At 34.4% G+C, this 21,650-nt stretch overlaps 1 protein-coding gene across 2 annotated transcripts; it reads right to left on the bottom strand.

The window, feature by feature from the left end:
* Positions 1 to 3,088: 3,088 nt before the first annotated feature.
* On the bottom strand, positions 3,089 to 19,679 carry LOC110909975 (paladin). 2 transcript variants are annotated; one of them, XM_022154698.2, is made up of 19 exons: positions 18,525 to 19,679; positions 17,956 to 18,087; positions 17,622 to 17,693; positions 17,293 to 17,363; positions 17,087 to 17,186; positions 16,897 to 16,995; positions 16,293 to 16,419; positions 16,066 to 16,199; positions 14,973 to 15,032; positions 14,637 to 14,854; positions 13,731 to 14,160; positions 12,430 to 12,753; positions 11,130 to 11,717; positions 9,981 to 10,154; positions 8,784 to 9,023; positions 7,891 to 8,174; positions 5,848 to 6,099; positions 4,554 to 4,676; positions 3,089 to 3,578 (listed from the first exon to the last, which is right to left on the bottom strand). In XM_022154698.2, the coding sequence occupies exons 1-19, from the start codon at positions 18,672 to 18,674 to the stop codon at positions 3,446 to 3,448; spliced, it is 3,711 nt and encodes a 1,236-aa protein (XP_022010390.1). In that variant the 5' UTR covers positions 18,675 to 19,679; the 3' UTR covers positions 3,089 to 3,445. The 2 variants fall into 2 exon arrangements, with proteins under 2 accessions (XP_022010390.1, XP_022010391.1); XM_022154699.2 differs by having other exon boundaries at positions 5,848 to 6,096.
* Between the last annotated feature and the right edge of the window lie 1,971 nt (positions 19,680 to 21,650).

Here is a 21,650-nt window from a genome sequence, read left to right as displayed (position 1 = left end):
AAAGTTATGGACTTTAAAGAATAAAATTATAAACTTTATCATTTCACCAACAAAATAAACTTACTTTATAACGATAGCAACTTATTTTTTATTTTTTGTCATTTGTTTAGTATTTTTTATTAACAAACGAATCTTTACATGTTTAAACATTTTTTCTATACTTTATTTATTATTAATTTTTATAACAAAACAAAACTTTGATATTTAGTAGATAGAAGATAAACTATGTTCCAAAATTTTAGGAATTATTTAATACTAATTTACGGATTAGTAGATAGATAGTAAACTATATCCCAAAATTTTAGGAATTATTTAATACTAATTTACGATATTTAGTAGATAAATATATGTCCCAAAATTTTAGGAATTATAAGTCAACTAATAAAAAAATAATTATTGTAGTTATTCTTGGATATTAATCTAATAATTTGCATTTTTTAATTAAAAAGTAATAAAGTAATAAACTTTAAAGCTAAACTAAAAATCTGAACTTACTATGATATAAAGTTAAAAAAAAATAATTATTTCATAAACATTTTTATAACAAGTAATATAAATAAAATACTCCAGAAATTTACAATCTTTACTAGATAAATTCTAATCTGGGTTCCAAATTTTTAGGAATTATAAGTTCAACTATATTGTTATAGATAATATTAGTCAGTTCTAAAATAATTATTTACCAACTTGACTAAATACATAGTAGTAGATTGTGTTGCATATTTTTAGAGATTATTAGTTAAAAGTAGACTCATATAGATAAGATTAGTTAGGAACTAAAAATTTGAACTTAGTATGATATAAAGTTAATAAAGATATAAACTCTTATCATCCTATTTTTTATAAAACGAGTTTATGAAATCTTATAAAAATATAAATTTTTTATATTTGTAAAAACCCGAAATTTAACAATTTAAGTTAAAGCTCTAAAACGTACTTACGAGTCAAATACTATTCTTTATTTTTATAAAAACGAAAATTTTAAACTTAAAGTTTATTGGATGAGTACTATGTGGATATTTATAAAAAGTTATGAACTTTAAAGAATAAAATTATACTTTATAATTTAACCAATAAAATAAACAAACTTTACAATTATAACAACTTATCTTTTATTTTTTGTCTTCTGATTATTAATTTTTATACAAAAAAACAATATTTTTTGTCTTTTGGTTATTATTTTTTATAAAAGAACAAAACTTTTACATATGTGTAAACTTATGACATATATCCACCACAATAATGTTATCATAAATATTATACGAATAAGAAAACTACCAGAAACGAGTTTTGCAATGCAAAGTGTCGCCCCCGCCGCATCGCGCGGGCACCCTACTAGTATATGAAAAATAAGAAAGTATGTTGGTTTTATAAAAGTTTCTTTGGAAATTTTATAGACCTTTAAAGTTTATATAAACTTTTAGTTAAACTTTCAATGAAAATAATTAAAGTTTCTAGATGCTTTTAGTTAAAGTTTCAATGAAATTATTTAATTTGACATTTTGATTAAAAAAGTAGTTAATATACTTTTTGCTTTTTAAACTTTTAATAATTCAATTTGAAACTGTGTTTGTTTAAAAGACATATTAGTAAAGTTTACACATTCCATTAGCATGTTTCAACTCTTTTGCTAGACTCGTGAGATCTGGAATTCGTTTTGTCGAACTAACTGGAATAATGAAATACAGATTCAATTTCACTTTTAACTGTTCAAACAAATTTTTAAGAGGTAATTGTTTGAGTAATCTCTAGTATAAATTTAGGGACTCCATTTCGTTAAGCAATAACCAAGGCAGACGCGGCTAAAGTAGCTAAGCATGAAAAAGCTTGCATCGAGAATCAGCACGTGTTCTTCCCGTTCGCTTTCGATGCTTTTGGTGCTCTCGCCCCTGACGTGGTGCTGTTCCTTAAGCGGGTTCAGCAGGTGGTAAGCAGTAACACCGCGCATGTTAAGAGGCAGAATTTTGTGTTTAGCAGGGTAGGGTTTGCTATTCAGAAGGGGGTAGCGGCGCAACTTATTGCTCGTCTACCTGCCATTAGTCTGTAATCGTCTTTGTTTTTATAATATTAATAAAAATCATGAGTCGAAAGATTCGTTTAGCTAATTGATGCGAATTGATGCTTAAAGCATCATATATGCTATATTCTTTAATATGTGTATTATGTTTTAGTGTTTGAAAGTGATTACTGACCACATATTTATATTTATAATATGTTATAACAGTGCTGTAAAAATCGCGACTAGTTGGCGATTAATCGCTAGTCAGCCAGTAACTGAGCAATTTTTCGTTAATCACGCCATTAATCGCTAGTCTGGCCTAGTCGGCCGGCCAAAAATCGGCGATTGCGGCCAAAACCTCTAATTCCGGTCAGTTTCCAACCAAACCATGTGAATTCCAACAATTAATCTTGTATAGTTGTATACTTAAAAAAATGAGTTGAGTAAGAGTTAAAACATAGATACTTAAAATCTGCACATATAAAAATGTGTATATGTATACATAAAACTGAAAATTACGTATAAAAAACTCAATCTGACTAATGCAAACAACCTTCTAAACTGTTTTGAAATAATTAGAACTGAAAATTTGAATCTTTAAAACTTTAAATTCTACTTGAAAGTGAAATTTTTAATTTTCGTAAGTTTAAATGTTAAGCAAGTAGAACTGATTTGGAGCTGATGAATTTCAATATTATTACTTTCCTACTTTGGAATTTTTTTTTTTCTTTGGGCCTCGTCAACACCATGATGAGATTAAGAGCAACGGAGAGGTGCACAACACGGGTTGTAGGCACAAACTGACTCGGTTGAAACCAGATCGGGTTCAGTCAAAGAAAGGATCCACTTGAAACCGGTTTGAAACTGATTCGGCTTAAAACCAGTTTTTGAGGGGGAAAAGGATCCGTCTTCACCGGTTTAAAACCAGGTTTAGCTGGTTGGCTTGGGTTTTGCCCATTTTAAACAGGTTTCGAAGTCTAGGTTACAAACTGGTTTCTAAATCAGGTTCAATTCTTTAATAATGTCACCAATTTATGCAATTCAACTGCTATAAGCCTATAACTAAAAAAGGTGAAAATGGCACATTCGTTTTTCCGTAACGCGTCAAACTTTAATCCACAATTGTATAGAAATATAAATCTTGAAAAATTATAATCCTAAAAGTTGCATATAACATAATCAACGGGAAATCAGCGAGAATCTTGAAAACACATTACGCTAGTTTTATCCTACAAATCTAAAAATCTACATAAAGTCCTACCTAACTTCACCACTAGATACAATATCATCAGCATATAGCATCCCAAGGAATGATAGCATCATAAATATTAAGGGTCGGGCAGAGTGTCGGTAGGTAGAATGGCAGGACTGTAATAAACTAAGACGAAGTCGGCTGACTATACAGGAACAAGATAAAGGGCGTTGTAGACATTTACACATGCGACATTATTTATCGATCCTGAGGTTATTGCAAAGATGACCGAGTTCAGGCCTGCTTGCCATCCAAGTTGTGAATTTCGTCTCCATAGCCGAAGTACAGTAGAGATAGGATCTAAACATGATTAGTAGAAAATAACGCCTGCAAATGCACAATATAAATAGTTAACCAACTGTTTTGTAGGTTTAGATGAAAATACGAGGGATATTACCATTCTGCCCTTCTCACACCGGATTCAGGATTTTATTTTATTTTTATTATTATTATTATTATTATTATTATTATTTATTTTTTTTCTTTAAACATAGCATACAATGTAAGTATATGTACTTTGAAAGGAGTAATATTATACATATCGTTCCAAAAAGTTCATAATTTCATATTTACTAAGGGTGGAGGGTATGGTTAATCACTCTAGGGTGATTGAGTGAAATCCTACCCAATAATATTATGCCATGTCAACTCCCCATTCCACTCCCCATTTTGCACCCAATCAAGGGGTATGGTTAATCACTCTAGGGTGTTTGAGTAGGTTAAAAAATAAAAAAAATTGTGATTGGTTGAAAGGGGTTGGGACCCACCATTAAACCTCTCTCCCTCCTCCTTTCCTCCTCTTCCCGCATCGGTGAATATACACCGAAAACATTCAAAATTTCGGTGACTCAAACAAGTGGGGGTGGTCACCGAATCGGTGAACTCCATTCACCGAACGGTTTACCGAAACTATACCCTCCACCCTAAAGACGAAAAAGTATCATATTTACTAGTTTCACAACAAGTAAAAGAAAATCAGTTACTTATAATACTAACATTTAACAGTAACAACTAACAATTAAGACTTAAAACACTAATAGCAGCAATAAAAAGAAAAATGAACGGTAGAAATAAGAATGGTACTGATATCGGGAAAATCAGTGATTTATCCATCAAATATCGGTCCTATATCGGTCAAATATCGGACAATATCGCTGATATTATCGGTGCCGATATTCTGACCAATATTTTGTACCGTTATCTCGACAGGGGACCGATAACCGATATATCACTGATATATCCGTTGATATATCGGGATATTAACTACATAGAAAAAAATAATACTTAAAATTTACAACTGACCTCAATGCTTTGATACCCATATCCATGATGTATGCTTTATGTTCATCATCATTGCCTTCAAACTTCTCAAGTTCCTTACTATAGAACAGAATGTCGTCTCGAAGATGCCCAGCTCCAGCACACCTTTGTATGACAGTAAAATAATGTTATTATATCTTTCGAGAGGCTTTTTAATGATACTATACTAATTTCCATTAAGGGGGTGTTTGGATGTGTGTTTTGAAAGTAATTATGTGATATTGGATCATTTAAATCAGATGATTAGCTGTAACAAAACTGGATGCAGAAAATATAGTGTTTGGATCATCGGATGTGCTTTTGCTGTTTAAAGTTCTAATAATAAATGTTTAGTTATTCAAGTGTTTCGTGAATTCTGTTTATTTAAGAAACTGATATTTGTGGTATGCTACTAATATTTTTTTTTTTATTTTATGTATCTATTAATATTGCAGAAAATATTGGTTTTTATTAAATTTGTGGAATGATACTGATAAGCCTTGTAACTTTAAGTCTTTAACTACCTACATTTGACTGTAATAATGAGAATCAGAATCAGAATTTATTTGTCCAAATAAATGGTCAAAAATAGAAATGAACTTCATTTTTTCCTAACTTTAGCAACCAACTTACAATTAATTGCCAATTTTAGCAACTACCCTCATTTTAACTGAATTATCGTAAATTGCTGATGTGGCACTAAATGATGTATGTGCCCCATCAGATGTCACAAATGCAAAAAAAAAAAAAAAAAAAAAAAAAAAAAAAAAAAAACACACTTGTAAGAAGAAAAATGTTGTAAATTAAGTTATTTACATTTTACACGTTTGAAAAAAAAATGATTTTCGGAAAAAAGGACAGCGCCTGCAATTTGGTGTAAACGTAAAGGACAAAACTTGTAAGTGGTGACAGGTGGTGGTAGGGCGGTGGTGGCTGGGTTGTGAGTGGGGTGAACTAACATATATAGATATATATATATATAATATATAAGTTTGGTACACAATAGTCCTTGAATAAAATTTCTTTACAAAATAGCCCCTGAAAAGGTGAAATGACAAAAATGCCCTCATGTGCAAGGCACATGACCAAACTTAACTAAAAAATCTAACTGAGTTAGGCCTAAAGGACATAACATGCAAGATTTTGAAACATTAAGTACAAAATTTGTCAACTTTTGCGCTAAAGGACAGCGCCTGCAATTTGGCGTAAACATAAAGGGCAAAACTTGTAATTTACTCTTAAATATATGTATTACTTAAATGATTAAACCCAAGAACCCAATGAGGAAGAGGCATACCTTTCGATAATAATGTCAACATCTGATTTGCTCTCGGACCCACGCAATAAAACTCTTGTAAGGCTAAGTATATCACGGTAATCACCCCTTTCACGTGCTTCAAAATATGAACTTCCATCAGAAGATAACAAATATCGATTATCTGATGCTAATTTTCCTTCCGATTCAAGTCTTAAACAGATAATAGCCATCGCATAGGCAACGCCCCCAAATCCCGTGTGTGACACAAACAGATAAGACCCTGAACCTCTGCTGCACAAGAATCCACTTTAGCGCTACAAAAGTTTATTCTAAAAAGTAAAAGCAATGTACAGTTTTTAACCTTTTAATACAACGTAGTTGCCATTTCTTACCAAGTTATGCAACCATTTATTGCAACAAGTTGCATACTTTGGTAAGAAATAGTAAGTATGCTGCGTTAAATGCCAACACCCACATCATATGCAAGAAAAATTGAGCGAAAAATGAATCAAATTACTTACAAGTTCAGTAAAAAAAACCTTTTTAGTTTGCAGTTAAGTAATAATAATTAAATATCGAATTAGATTATACATTAAAATGATAAACAAGATGCCATGTCAGCAAATTTGGTAAAATCAACAAAAAATGGTGTGCTATCGGTTTAACAGGTCATTCGTTGCTACATTTAGCAATAAAACGTAACTACTTTTGCTATAATCGCTAAATAAGTGCATGATGATTTTTATTTTACATGTAACTTAAAGTTGGTTTCTAAAATCAGGTAAAGGTGTAAACTTTATTTTTATTTCGTGAAATTTCCTCTTAAAAAGTATGTTGCGTATGTCCATATAAAGCGAGCAGCACATAGCATCTCTATCTAAGCAGTTAATGCGGTAAATATCGGATATCGGTCAAGGGGGTTAAGTTATTCTACAAAGGCTTATAAAAATAAGAAGTGTACAAAGACACAATTAATCGCACAAGATGACACAATGTCGAGCAAAATATAACACAGTGTCGAGGAAAAAAGACACAATGAGTCGCAAAAAGAACAATGACGCAAATATAGAAAAAACACAATGATAAATAAACAAAAACTCTAAAATCTAGAACCTATAAATCCAAAAGTGAAAAACTAAAATCTCACATCGTAGAGTTCGATGAGACGATTCCAATGCCTCTTGAATGAGGTCAATCGGAGTTCGTTTGATACCCTTTGTACGACTTCTTATTTTTAGGAGCCTTTGTATTTGATCCTAAACCTTGGTCAAGGATCAATATTTGAGATAGAGGTTATCGCGGTGGGATATCAGTAATTTTAATATCATGCAGAATTTATATATATAGTAATTTAACACTAAACGTCCCGCTTGCGGTATGCTCATATAATGTATATATGTGTGGGCGCTCGGGGGGCAAAAGTGAAAGTGCACCAATTTTAACGTTATTTTACTAATTTCGTGAAAATAACGTTAAAAGAGGGGGTGGTTAATCATGCATCATGTGGTGGCGTTGATAGCCGAAAGACAAGGGGGTACATGCACTAATCGGCGTTTTTCTCAATTGCCGAGTGTTATGTGCCGTATGTCCAAGGCTTGATGCAAAACTACTATCGAGCCGGGGGTCTCATTGGAAGCAGCCTCTCTATTCCTACGGGGTAGAGGTAAGGCTGTCTACATCTCACCCTCCTCAGACCCTACCTTAGCTTTGCTATTGGTGGGATATACTGAGTATGATGATGATGAGTAATTTAACACTAACAATTCAATATACTCTCCAATCATTAACAAATTAACCTTTTGCAACTTGCAAAACACTAACAATTGTAGCAAGTAGGAACTGATTAAGACTTAAAACACCAACATTTAACACTAAGAATTAACAATTGTAGCAATAAGAAGAAAGATGAATAGTAGAACTAAGAAGAAAGGTACTGATAAATATCGGAAATATCGCCGGTACCGATATTTGACACCGATATTTTACATGGGGACAGATAACCGATATATCACCGATATTAACTGCATAGATCTCTATATGACCTCATGGTTAAATAAAATAAAATAAAAAAGCTTTACTTACTTGTCCATACAATTCTGAATCGCATCAACATCAGAAGGTAAGGCTTCCCTCTCTCTAGTCAACGGTATCCTTTTGTACACCATATCATACCCATCATTTCTCAAAGCAGAATATACTTCTGTGGGTGTTTTTACATCGTCTATAAATATATTTTCCCAATATCCTACTACACTCGTTTGATTTAACGTAGGGTTATATTCTTCACGGTGTAACAGCATTCTACCACCACATTTTTTAATTTCTGATATAATATCCTCCTTTAACCGAGCCTCCATGTGTTCTACCTGCGTAAAGTTCAGAAACAAGCACGTTGATTGTTGACAACAGATTCATTTAAGTTCATTTTTGTAGAGGTGGCAGAATGGGTTGAATTTGGGTTTTGTTTTGTTTTATTTCAAACGGATTAAAAGTCGCCCAGTCTATTTTTAATGTATAAAACCTCCATAATCGTTTTATTGAAAATTTTAAATTATTACTGTAGTAATATTGTTTTTCATGATAGTCATTAACACGTTAACTATCAAATTCTTCAAAAAAAAAAAAAAGTGCATGAGGGTAAACCTGACACAATCCGGCTACTTCGACCCATACTAAAAATAGTGCTTCAAAAACTGGACCGTTTGGATTTTAATCCAAATAATATCTTGAACGCATGTGACCATCTTGAAATCTTTATGTTCAAAGATTTAGTTATGGTAATCATAATTATGGCAATAACTATTTTTAAAAATTTCAAGAAAGGAAAAAAGTGATTGTCGGTCAACCCAATCTTGGCTCATTTGACCTGTACAAAAAACAACCCTTTCACCCCAAACCCATTTGACCGGTCAAACCCAATCTGGCTTATCTCTACTTTTTCTTAGTTTAAGTTCGACAATAGAAAGAAAACAAACCACTGAACCAGTGATTCCCACGTGTTTGAGTGTGTCTACAGGTTTATTTAGTTCCCTAAGAACGAACGGTGTGCCATTGATGTATACAACAGCTTCTTCCCGCAAATCGGTTAAAATTACTTTTTGAGGACCATTATTTCCTTCTGTAGTGGGTCCGGGCTTGGCACCTAAATAAGTTAGCATCTCTTTGGCACCCACAATTGTGGGAGTTGCCATGCAATACACAGGATAACCATCCACCTGAAAAATGGAAAAAAAGGGGTAAATGCATATTTGCCTACTCAAGAATCCAAAGGAAGTCCAAAAAAACAAGTCGTGGTATTTTTTGACCAAATTACTTGTAAATGGGTCGATTTGAGTCAAATGGATTAAAAGTCACCCAAAGTCTATGTTTAATGCATGTTACCTTCCAGATCATATATTCCAAGATTTGTATTATTATTGTAATGATATTGTTTTGGCTAATAGTAATCACAGTTAAAGTAAAGTTGGCAAATACACACACACACACACACACATATATATATATATATATATATATATATATATATATATATATATTTGACAAAGATAAAGTTTGCGATTCAACTCAACCCACACTAAAACCTCACCCTTTTTGACCCATTACACAACCCGCTCGACCCACCCATCTTGTCACCAAGAGAACTCAATACAGAAGCCAATGAGCCAAGAAAACCAAATCAAGTCATTCAAGTGAAGTCAATCATGTTTTTATTTTAGGTTTAACTATACTATTCTTATTAGACAAATAACCCTCATAGAATAAAGAATAAAAGGTATTTATATATGTTACCTAAAGTAGATGTCACACCCTAGTTAAAACAACAAATCAACAACTTAAAAACCTAAAACCGATATTAAACCAACTAGTTACTTTTACTGCCTTGAAGAAACTAATGCTTCAAATTTGAGGTTAAATGTGACCTAGTTGACTCCCAAAAGTCAAAATGCGACTCAAGGGAGAAAAATCTTACCGTTGTTTTCATCATTAAGATGAATCCAGTGTCCGCCACTGCTTTGCTCGCTATAAGAGAGTGAACAGTGGGATTACATCCTTCACAAACAAAGTTAAAACTGACTACCTTAGACATACTACATAATTATGTGGTTTCAAATTTAGTTTTGAATTTAATTACTCCAATTTCTTTATAAACATCAAGTCACATCTCATATTACCTTGTAAACATGTGGAGCACCATGGATTTGTATATGACTAGAAGTCTTCTGACCAGGAAAAAAGTACATCTTAAGTATTGACCCTTTCCCTAGAACTGAACCGCTACGCTTTTTAACAATAGATTCCATCACTGCATCACCATGTTGGGACTCTTGTGGAGCTCTTAATTCTTCCTGAAACAGAAAATATATCACGTTTATGCAAAAAGGTAAGTGTATTAAGAAATAGAAGGAAATTTTGGCATTCTTACTTATAAATGGGTAGATGTGGGTCATGTTTAACTTCTAATAGGTAAAATCTGTTAAATTAGCTTAGAAGGAAACTAGAAACAAGTCCGATGGGTTATAAGTTATCCAAAGTGTACTTCTAATGCGTAAAATCTCCTAATCGTTTAATTTTAAGAGCATTTTTTACCATTTGACGTATTTTTGGCTGGTACTAGTATAGATGAGTGCACATACTTAGTTACTTGAGTGCCCTATAAACTATTTTCAACATATGGGTGTAGAGATGCACAAATCGGGTTTTTTAAGATCCTAAAACCGGTTAGGAACCGGGGCCGGGTTTGGTCAACAAAGTCAAGAACCGGGTAGGGTAGGAACCGGTTACAGCTACGTTCGGATTTTTGACCGGGTTATGACCGGTTTGGCCAGTTTTCTTTTTTTGGGTTTTGGCCGGTTCAGGTCCGATTTTGACCGAGTAGAGGGGGAATCGGGTCCGGTTTGGTTCCTTTTGTTACACCCCGGTTTGGAACTGGTCTGTACCCGCGGGTTGGGGGTAGGAACCGGTTCCGGATATGTTATCCGAATTATTTATATAAGTTTAAACGTTTTGGACAAAGTATTCACTTATGAAGAGGTCATATTTCTAACGGGTCAATTCAGGTCACGTTTTATCTTTAACAGGTCAATTTAGTAGAATCAATTTAACTTAACATAAAAGAGAACAGGTCCAATGGGTTGAAACTCAGCACAAAATGTAAGTTTAATGCGTCAAATCTTCAAGATCATTTTATTCAAATATTTTGATTATTATTGTTGGATAATAGAATTTTGGTTACTATAAGAAAAAAAAGGCCAGGGTTTCGGTCCAGTAAAAAATCGACCATGAAATAATTTCCTAAGCGATGTTCGGAAGAGAATACTTACAGGGACAGTAAAAAACCGACCAGGTCTTAATCTAATGGACCATTTCATAGCTTGAACTTCAGGTCGCTGATGTAACCAACTTTTAAAAGTAATCCTAGATTCCCCTTGTTCACAGAACCCATCGAACGCTTCACTTCCAAGATATGCTGAAAACGCAATCAATCGAAAATACCGTTCTAAATACTCAGCACCACGATTCAATGCCACCCTTCTTTCTCTTGGTTCAACATGCTGTTGATTAAATAACTTTCTATATCGGAGTACAGCCTGGCGGATATTTTGAAGTGCTGAACACCTGTCAATAACTGCATCTAATGCTTCTCGACATTCAACACCGTTGTCAAAAAAGCTAGTTATTTTCCATAACAGAAGAATGTCGTTGATGCCAAATGCATGACTTGCATTGGCTTGTGTTCTGCTTTTAGATACATAATCGGGCCCACTTTCATCACCACTTGATGTCCCGTTGTCTGACTCACCACCACATGCCACATCATCAAAGAGAATCCTGATTGGTTGACCGTGATCGATCCGAAGTTTCACAAGGCAAGCTATTACTGTGCCGGTAGTTGTCCTCCCTCTACCCATCTAAGGAGATTCAAATAAGTAAAAAGAAAAAAGATTTGTGATTTCATAAAGACCAATTAATACACTGAGCATGATCCTACTGGGTATGTTTGTTTGTTTAACAAACAATTATATAAATCCTTCCAACTTTCATCATAAAAAACCGAAAAACCCTATGGACTTTTACTTCTTTTCTCAAGACAAAAAATGTGAAAGTCCATATATACCGAAACCGAAATTGAAACCGAGGTCATCGGTTGGTCTATTTTATTAATCGTTCAGTTTCGGTTAATCAGTTTGGTTTATTTGGTTATTTTGTTTTCGGTTTGGTTTTTTCAGTTAATAACCGAAACCAAACTTGGGCATAAATTTTTGCTTAGAAATACAAGTAATGGAGGTATAAGTACATGAAATAGATGTATAAATACATGAAATGAAGACATAAATAAATGAAATAGAGGTATAAATAGATTAAATGAAGGTATAAAACATGAAATACATGAATGGAGGTATAAAAGCTAGAAATATATGAAAAATATGAATGGTTTGGTTCGTTTCGGTTAATTTCGGTTAACCAAGGGTACAAAAAAAGCCGATAGCCGATTTTCGGTTAATTGTGGTTCGGTTTCGTTGATTTTCGGTTCGGTTATTGCTCACCCCTTATACCCTATGAAGCTTGCAACTATCACTCAACATATTTGTATCTTATATTTACCTAAAGTTAGATATATACCTGACAATTAAATACAAAAGCCGTATCTTTGGATGCAGATGAAATATTAAGGGCCAATGTGTCAAAATCTGAACTTTTGGGGGCTTTTCCATCAGTTATGGGTACACGTGCATATTTAATGGGAAACCCATCAGCTTCTAATGACTTGAAAACCTCTAATGGGGTCTGGACTACATCTTTGCTAACATGCTCCCAAGAATCATATATTTTTCCATCTTCGGTTTCATGAATAACCATAATATCGCCACCATAACGTTCAGATTCTTTTAAAATATCTTCTTTTAAACGAGCTTCCATTCTCTCTACTCTTTCACGGTCAATTCCCTACATGTAACATGTTTTAAATATCAAATTCATTATTCACCACTGTCCCAATAAGTGATTTAAAATTAAGGGACATGACTTTACACCACAAATAATAATCATTTGATAATTTAACCTGAAAATCATATAAAAGGACCAAAAACATATGTTCTAAATGAAAGGGTAGTTGATGGATAACTTTCTGGTGTGTATATTCCACCTCCTTGAAGTTTGGAGTTAACTAAAAAGATGGTGCATGTTGTCGGACCTTTTTCCTGAATATGGTCCCTTGAATTCTAATTTTGCTTTTCTGGTCCCACGAAATAGGTTCCAGCTGGACCCTTTTGGTCCAAAATCTATTATGACCAGCAAATGATTAACATGACAATCATATTCAACTGCTATTTTTTCTTGAATTTTTTTAAGTAAAGTGCACGAATAGTCCCTGTGGTTTTCAAAATTTTGGAGTTGGTCCCTAGCTTTTCAAAGTTACATGGATGGTCCTAGTGGTTTGCACTTTGTAACGCATTTAGTCCTCAACTTTTGCCAAAAGTAGATGGACGGTCCCTGTGATTTTGCACGTTGTAACGCATTAAGCCTCCAAGTTGGACCTCCTAAAACTTTTAGGTTTGTTGGCTGGGGACTAAATGCGTTACAAAGTGCAAACCACAAGGACCATCCATGTACTTTAGGAAAGCCAGGGACCAAATCCAAAATTTTGGAAAACCACAAGGACCATCCGTGTACTTTTGGAAAGTTAGGGACCAAATCCAAAATTGTTGAAAACCAAAGGGACTATCCGTGTACTATACTCTTTTATTTTCTCTAATGCTAAATTAATAGAAACTCATAGGGTGCAATTCAAACTATTTAGGGACGAGAAAGGAAAAATTAGAGCTCAAGGGACCGTTTTGCGCATGGGGGTGGGAGGATCAAAGCACATGGACGATTTCATAACTATTTTAATTAAATATTAGTGAAAGAGATAAACAGAATACCGTATACTCAAGCATGTTTTTGTAAGGCCGTTCAACCTCACGAAGCACAAAGGGTTTTCCATTAATGTAGATAACGGGCTCTTCTCTCATGTTATGCCAAAACACAGGTCTACCCTTTTTGGAACTACCAATCCTTTGAATAACAGATTTAATTCCTTCAACAGTTGGGTTTGCAACACCATAAACAGGAAAACCAGGAATTTCTCTAAAATTAGGAGCACCTTCTACTCTCTCGGGTAAATTCGGTTGTTGACAGCCTGGACAATGATCACTTTTAAGAACGGTTTGACTTCCCAAAACCTCCCCGGTTCTTGATACTGCGACTATGCCCATCTCAGAAGGGTGGTGACCATCACCAGATTTGTTTATTTTGTTCAATGATTTTATATTTGCATAACCAAGTGCACCCATTGGGTCCCGCCTTAACAACCTTTATCAGATTCAAGAACATAAAAGTCAACCCAGTTTTTATGGAAGTTGGGTAAATTTTATAAATAGCAACATACTTTTGAAAATAATTAAATTCGATGATTATACTTTTAGATGTGCCAATCTGGTAAATAAAGTTATTTTGCCACTATTTGGTAATTATTATTAACACTATAATTACATATTAGACTACTTTAATTAGCAGGTTGGGACATAAAGAGGGAATTATAGTATTATACCGAAGTGGACAATATTTTGCCCCTATTTAGTGACTTATTATTACACTATAATTGCCATATTAGCCTACATTAAACAAAAAAGAAAAAGTACACCAAAGTGCACCATTTTTTCGCTCATATTTGGTCATTCTTATTTACAGTACATGAAAAAGGTATAATTACCGAAGTGGGCCATTATGAAAAATATTCAGCTACACTATGAAATGTGTGTAAACATGTAGAAGAAAGAATTTCTTACCTGCGAATGATGGTGTAGAGTTCGGGTCTAGCTTTCATCCAATGATAAAAGGTGAAATTTGAAGAAGATTTCTCTGTATGGAGATAAACAGCAAAGCAAATAAGGTAGTAATATCTTTCAAGATATTCAACAAAAAACGAAAGCAACGCTGCCCTCTTCATTTCATCAGGTTGTCTCAAAATACTATTTCGATATGTAGCAATTGCTTCACGTAGATTCTGTTACACACCCAAAAATGCATGCTTAGGTTGTTAATTTCAATTTTCACAATCAACCCCTGTCAGAATAGTTTATCGTGAAAGTAGATGAGGGAATAAGTGAATAACGGAAAAAAACCTGCATGGAGGAACACTTGTCGATTACTTTGTCGACTTGCCTTTTGCCTTCAACACCACCCTAAAAGCATGAAGAAATCACTCAGACCTGTCCTATAGATGTGGGTAAAGCGGTCCAAAAACAAAACCTGCCCTGAACGGATCCGTAACTGGTTGTAAAAAAATCGATCATACCCCCAGTTCAAGGACTGATTATAAACTGGCCCAAATCAGTCTCAAAACAGGTTAATACCAAAAACAGTCCAAAACCGAACCGGAATTCCTCCTATAGAAAGTTCCCTGGCTAATTTAGCATTTTAGAAAACAAAAATATACCATTTTAGGTTTTTTTTAGTCCTTACCTGACACCCACGACTAATTTCCAAGATTTTGAACCTTTTGTCTATATTCCAAGTTATGTAAAAAATTTGAATAAAGTACACGGCTGGTCCCTGTGGTTTACCAAAATTTTGGATTTGGTTCCTAGCTTTCCAAAAGTACATGGATTGTCCATGTGGTTTGCACTTTGTAACGCATTTAGTCCCCAGCCAACAAATCTAAAGGTTAGCATGTCCAAGTTAGGGACTAAATGCATTACAAAATGCAAACCACAGGGACCATCCATGTACTTATAAAAAAAGCTGGGGGCTAAATGCGTTACAAAGTGCAAACCACAGGGTCCATCTGTGTACTTTTGGAAAGCTAGAGACCAAATCCAAAATTTTGGTAAACCGCAGGGACCATCCGTGTACCTTAGTCAAAATATAATAACATTTTGTTGAAAGTTCTTGATAAATTACTATGTTGCAAAGTAACAAATGATAGATGCTTTATAAAATACGATAAAAACTTTAACTTTTAGACCAAAACAGTGGCTCCGAGTAATAACAATTAACAAGACCGGCCCGGCCCAGCCATTAAAAGTTGGGCTGAAACTGGACTGTCGGTCCTAAAAGGACTGAAGAAAACGGAAAAAAGAAACAGACAGAAATCAGTCCTGGTCATAAAAAAAGATTGATCTTTTCTGGGGCGAAAGAAGTTAAAAAAACAACCCGTTTTGATACCGGTCCCTGCCAATAGTTAAAGATAATTTATCTGCTGTAAGCACTGCATACCTCTAAAACACGGATTAAGCTTCTTATGACGGTATATTCCCCTCTAAGGAGTGCCTCCTCTGTATTAAGCATATTGTCACTAGCATTTGACCCATACACAGAAACTTTTCCAATTGAATTTGTCCTTGGGATGCCTAATAATGACACATAAATAAATAAAATTAAAGTCTACAACCACAAAACTATAATAGCATGAGACAATAAAAGTATATTTAAAAAATAAGTACCAGAAGCTCCTATTCGGTTAAAGTAGATCAGTGTAGCAATCACCATCCCGGTGGTAGTCCGTCCCCGTCCCATTTGGCAATTAAATATGATCTCTGTTTTTAAATCAGCTCTGGAAATTCGATCAACCTGATAATACAAACCATATAGAAACCAAATTACATATTTCCATCTTTAAATGTATGGAAGGGAGTACCCTACGATGTATAAACGGCATAATGCACTTTCAGCATTTAATAGCCACATGTTACATAAGCACTTCCAGCATTTAATAGCCACATGTTACATAAGCACTTCCAGCATTTTATACATCAGCTAGAGATAAGTGCATTTCATGTTATGCTGTATACTGCCAAAAACTAAAATAAATATGCAAAAAGTGCCAGAAGACTGAGAATTGTTTTTTATTTATATGTAGCAATATGAACCCAATTATAGGGTCACAGGGTGTAATCAAGTTTCAGCACACAAAATTGCTTTTATTTTTCATGGCCTCTATTTATAGGATAAAAGACTAGAGAAGAATACCAGATAAACTAGAAAACTATAAAAACTGAATCATTATTTCTAACAAAGATCAAACCAAGACCTGAAAATAAGACATACCAATGTATCAAAATCTTGTTCCTTGGGTGACTTTTCATCTGTTACTGGAATGCGTTCGTAGTCAACAAGGAATTGTTTTGTTTGTAGCTCCATGTATACCTACATAGATAAGAAAAAATGTATGTGAAATAATTATGTCAAGTTTACATTTTGTTCAAATAGTGTTAGAGAAAAGGTGGTATTAGTAAACCTGTAGTGGTGTTTTCACAGACTCAGGTGTAACAGACTCCCATTGGTCCACCATTTGACCATCTGGCAGTTCATCAGTTACTAGGATCTTATTTCCATATCTGTTTAGTCAATTAGGCATTCATATGATATATGAGAACTACTGATGAAAGATGGCTATACAAAACACACATACATAGAAAAAATCGAAAAATAAAAAATGAATACCTAGCAGCTTCTAGCAATATGTCTTCCTTTAGCCGGTCTTCCATTTGCTCCACCCGTGCCCTATTGATACCCTAATCATCAACATATGGTAACAATATTCACAAAATACTAAACGTTAGTTTCACAATCAAATTTATTATGTTCAACTTAACTTGGTAACTTGGTTTCATATCTAAATAGTGTTAACAGTGTGACCAACTCCAATGTATGCAACTATGCATCAAAACACCAAAATGGTGTAACTTAAGTAAATAGAAAGCACAGGATCATTCTTAAAATGTAAAGTCCAAACTGATGTTTAAGCAAAAGAAGAGAAAGAACAAGCACACCGTGTATTCAAGATTGGAGAAGGGTCTTTCAACCTCCCGCAACACAAATGGCCGTCCATTGATATAAACCACCTGGTCCAAGAAACAAAAAGAAATGCACTGTCACACACACAGATATATAAATATGCAGCCATGTACATCTACCCATGTATGTATTTATAAACATAAGCACACACACCAATACAATAATGTGCATCTATATATTGATATTTATACATGTATACATCACATACAGACAGATTATACAAATGTGCATATATACACATGCACAAAAAGAAAATATCATTTGCCAATGCTTCAAGGTTATAGCCAAAAAGAAAGAAAAGCATGTTACCGGTTCCTCACGAAGATTGATCCAAAGTACATTTGCTTGCTTCCCCTCCATTTGAGCCCCAAGATATGTAAGAACATTCCGGATCCCATCAATAGTAGGGATCGCAACACCATGAACCCGCATTGATTCAGCCTGATAATTCCATGAATTATAAACATTACAAATAATGTATAGATCACTATATAAATATCCAGTAATACTATTGAAACACTATTCCATTGGTAATACGTGTATCTTTTCTTCGATCAGTTAATAACAATATTTCAGTTTTTGGCACCAAAAACTTCAAAATTGTGTACCAGAGAAACCCTAGGTTTACAAACAACGACTCATTACTGAAGATTTACTGTTTCATTACATCTAATTGAAGTGTACAGTGAAAAATCAAACACTAAACATAAATTTCAACAGTTTGTAAGCATAATCCATCCAAAATTGAAGAAAATGAACAAACAATCAGATTTACAGTTTCATTACATCTAAGTAATCAAACACTAAAACATGCATTTCAACAGAGTGTAACCGCAATCCATCAAAAACTGAACACAACGAACAAAACTTCATATTACCTGACGATAATTTGGGGCACCGTCAATTTGAGGCGACAATCGCTTGTTTTGACATCCAGGAAAATGATCACTCTTGAGAATCGTCTTCTTTCCAAGCACAGATCCATCTCGTTGCTTCATCACCTGCGCAGGCTCCTTAGGTACCGACATGATTCCTATCTGTCAAACTATCAGAGATTCTGACCTAATTACACACACTGCTTCAACAACGACGATCAATCGATGACAAATTGATAATTATTATGATCGATTCCAAAATCGGTACACGTAGCATGCAATTGAACGGATTCTGAACTAATAACACACACTACTTCAACAACGACGATAAAATGATGACTATGATCGCTTCTTCAAAACCTAAACCGGTGATTGCTAAAATGCAATTGGACGGATTCTGACCCCAAACACACACACTACTTCAACAACGACGATCAATCGATGACGAATTGATGATTACAACGATCGATTCTTCAAAACCTAAACCGGCGATGCTAAATCGGTACGTATAACATGCAATTGGACGGATTCTGACCTAATTACACACACTACTTCAACAACGATGATCAATCGAAGACGAATTGATGACGATAACGATCGAATCTTCAAAGCCTAAGCCGTTGATTGCTAAATCGGTACATATAACATGCAATTGGACGGATTCTGACCTAATTGCACACACTACTTCAACGACGACGGTAAATCGATGACAAATTGATGATAATACCGATCGATTCTTCAAAATCGAAAACGTAACATGCAATTGGACGGATTCTGATCTAATTACACACACTACTTCAACAACGACGATAAATCGATGACGAATTGATGACGATAACGATCGATTCTTCAAAATCGGAACCGGTGATGCTAAATCGGAACACGTAACATGCAATTGAACGACGAAGTGCTTTCAATCACCGTCAAATGAGGTGAAATCGAACTGTTGGATGAAGAGTTACGGTAGGAATCGATTGGTGAGATTTGAAGAACATGCAAGAGGTTGATTGATTGACTGATTGTGATTGATTTAGAGTGCAGAAGAAGAAGAGTAGTAAGAAAAATGGAGAAAAAGTGGTTGCGGTAATGGTGATGGAAGAAGGAACGGGAATGGGGGTTATGGGGTTGGGTTGGGGTGGATAATTTTGTAGTGGTGTAGATTCTTTGTGGTGAGGCATAAAGGTACATAAGATGCGTACACCAATAAGATTCTTTTGGTTTTCTAAATCCAAATTTCAAAATTGTTGTGTTAAAAGATGAGCGTGGTATCAGTATCGGTATCGGTATTAGAAATAGCGGGAATGAAATTCGTTAAAACTGGTACTGGTATCGGTAATGAAAATGTTTGGTCGCTACCGGTATGGTACCGGTATTTAAAAGTAATATTCGTTATTTTACCGGTATCAAAGGTATTGATGCTGAAAATACCAAAAAATGGGTACCGGTACCGAAAAAATTGGTACAGGAAATTCGATACCGGTATCAAGTACCAAATGTTGATTAAAAATTATTATTATATTATTATAATCGGATTACATAATATTGGATCATCTATATATTATTATAATATTGAATCATCTATATGATTGTTGTGTTAGACCATCCGTAATGGGGAGACGCCATTCAACCGTCTCCTGGGCGTTTTTCACAAAAAAAAAATCGCAAGAGGCGTCCTTTTTTCCACGCCGAAGTTCTAATTTTTTAGCCAATGATCGTGTCCCTTTTTGTTTGGTCAATATCAATTTTTAATGGTTTTTTTTATTTAAATTCTATTACATTTCTTTTAACATAATGCCCACAATGTCCACATCCCCACTACACCCATTTAAAAAAAAACGTCTCATAATGCCCCATTGCTCACTGGACTACCACATAGCACAAAACACCTAAGGGTGCCTGGGTGGGGCATTATTTGTATCTTCCACTACACATGATTTTAAAATTATTATTATTATTATTATTATTATTATTATTATTATTATTATTATTATTATTATTATTATTATTATTATTATTATTATTATTATTATTATTATTATTATTATTATCTTGGATCATCTATATGATATTGTGCATGTGATATGCATGTAATCGAACATGTCCAGCATTCTTACTTGATGTGCTAGGGGATCAATATGATATTGTGCACGTGATATGCATGTAAGAGAACATTTCTACCATTCTTGATGTATGCGATAGGTGTGTAGGATGTTAACAGATTGAGCCGATCAGGAGCTACTAGCAGATCGGATCGGTAAAAAGTTGAGATGAGTCGAGCTTAAAGTGAACTCGATTCAAACCTGAGCGTCTTTTGGATTTATATGACAATGTTGACATTGACATATGATCATGTATGGTAATGTAATATGTAGTTATTACAAGCAAGCGTTTAAAATTGGTTTTAACTAGAAGATTCACTCGCCCGCGTTGCGTTGCGTTGCGTTGCGGTGCGGGCGAGAAAGGAAGAAACACGAATCACTACACAGAGCTTGAGGGTGGTGGCAGGGTCGTCGGGTCCAGCAATTTTAGCGGCACCAACGCTGCCGCCCATGACGGTGGCTGCAAATGCGAGCTTCAATTTAGAACCCCAAATAGATCGCAACACAACCATGTTTTTTGCGCTAACACGCAACAATGTTTTGAGATTAAGAAGTAGAATCAGCAGGATAATAACAATGGTGGAATCAGTAGTAAAGCCATAACAACATATATTCCACAAACATAAAAAAATATCAAATAAACAACATAAATAAAACAACTTTAATTAAAATCTAAGGATATCTGCAGATATCATGAAGAAAAAACATTAACTTTAAACTTATGCTTTGCTACATAAATGAAAAAAATGTGACATAAGAGTGTGAAAATTTTAAATTGGAGTAGAGATCGAGCTGAATAGCATTGTAGAAGGGTTGAAGGAGTTGGTTGGGTACGAACAAAAACGTACTTCAATAGCATCGCCGTGTCCGTTCCCGGATTTCAATTCAGATTGGAGGAAGCAAGGCACAAAAATCACTCAGATTTCCTCTACCCCTCTCTCTTCAAGACCTGCAAAAACAGGTGAAGAACATCCTAACAAAACCCACACCCCTAAAAATAAGAACAAAACTATCTGACACCACTACCATC

This window comes from Helianthus annuus, chromosome 15 (genome assembly GCF_002127325.2).
Source record: "Helianthus annuus cultivar XRQ/B chromosome 15, HanXRQr2.0-SUNRISE, whole genome shotgun sequence".
NCBI lineage: Eukaryota > Viridiplantae > Streptophyta > Magnoliopsida > Asterales > Asteraceae > Helianthus > Helianthus annuus.
This window is presented reverse-complemented; position numbering and strand designations above follow the sequence as displayed.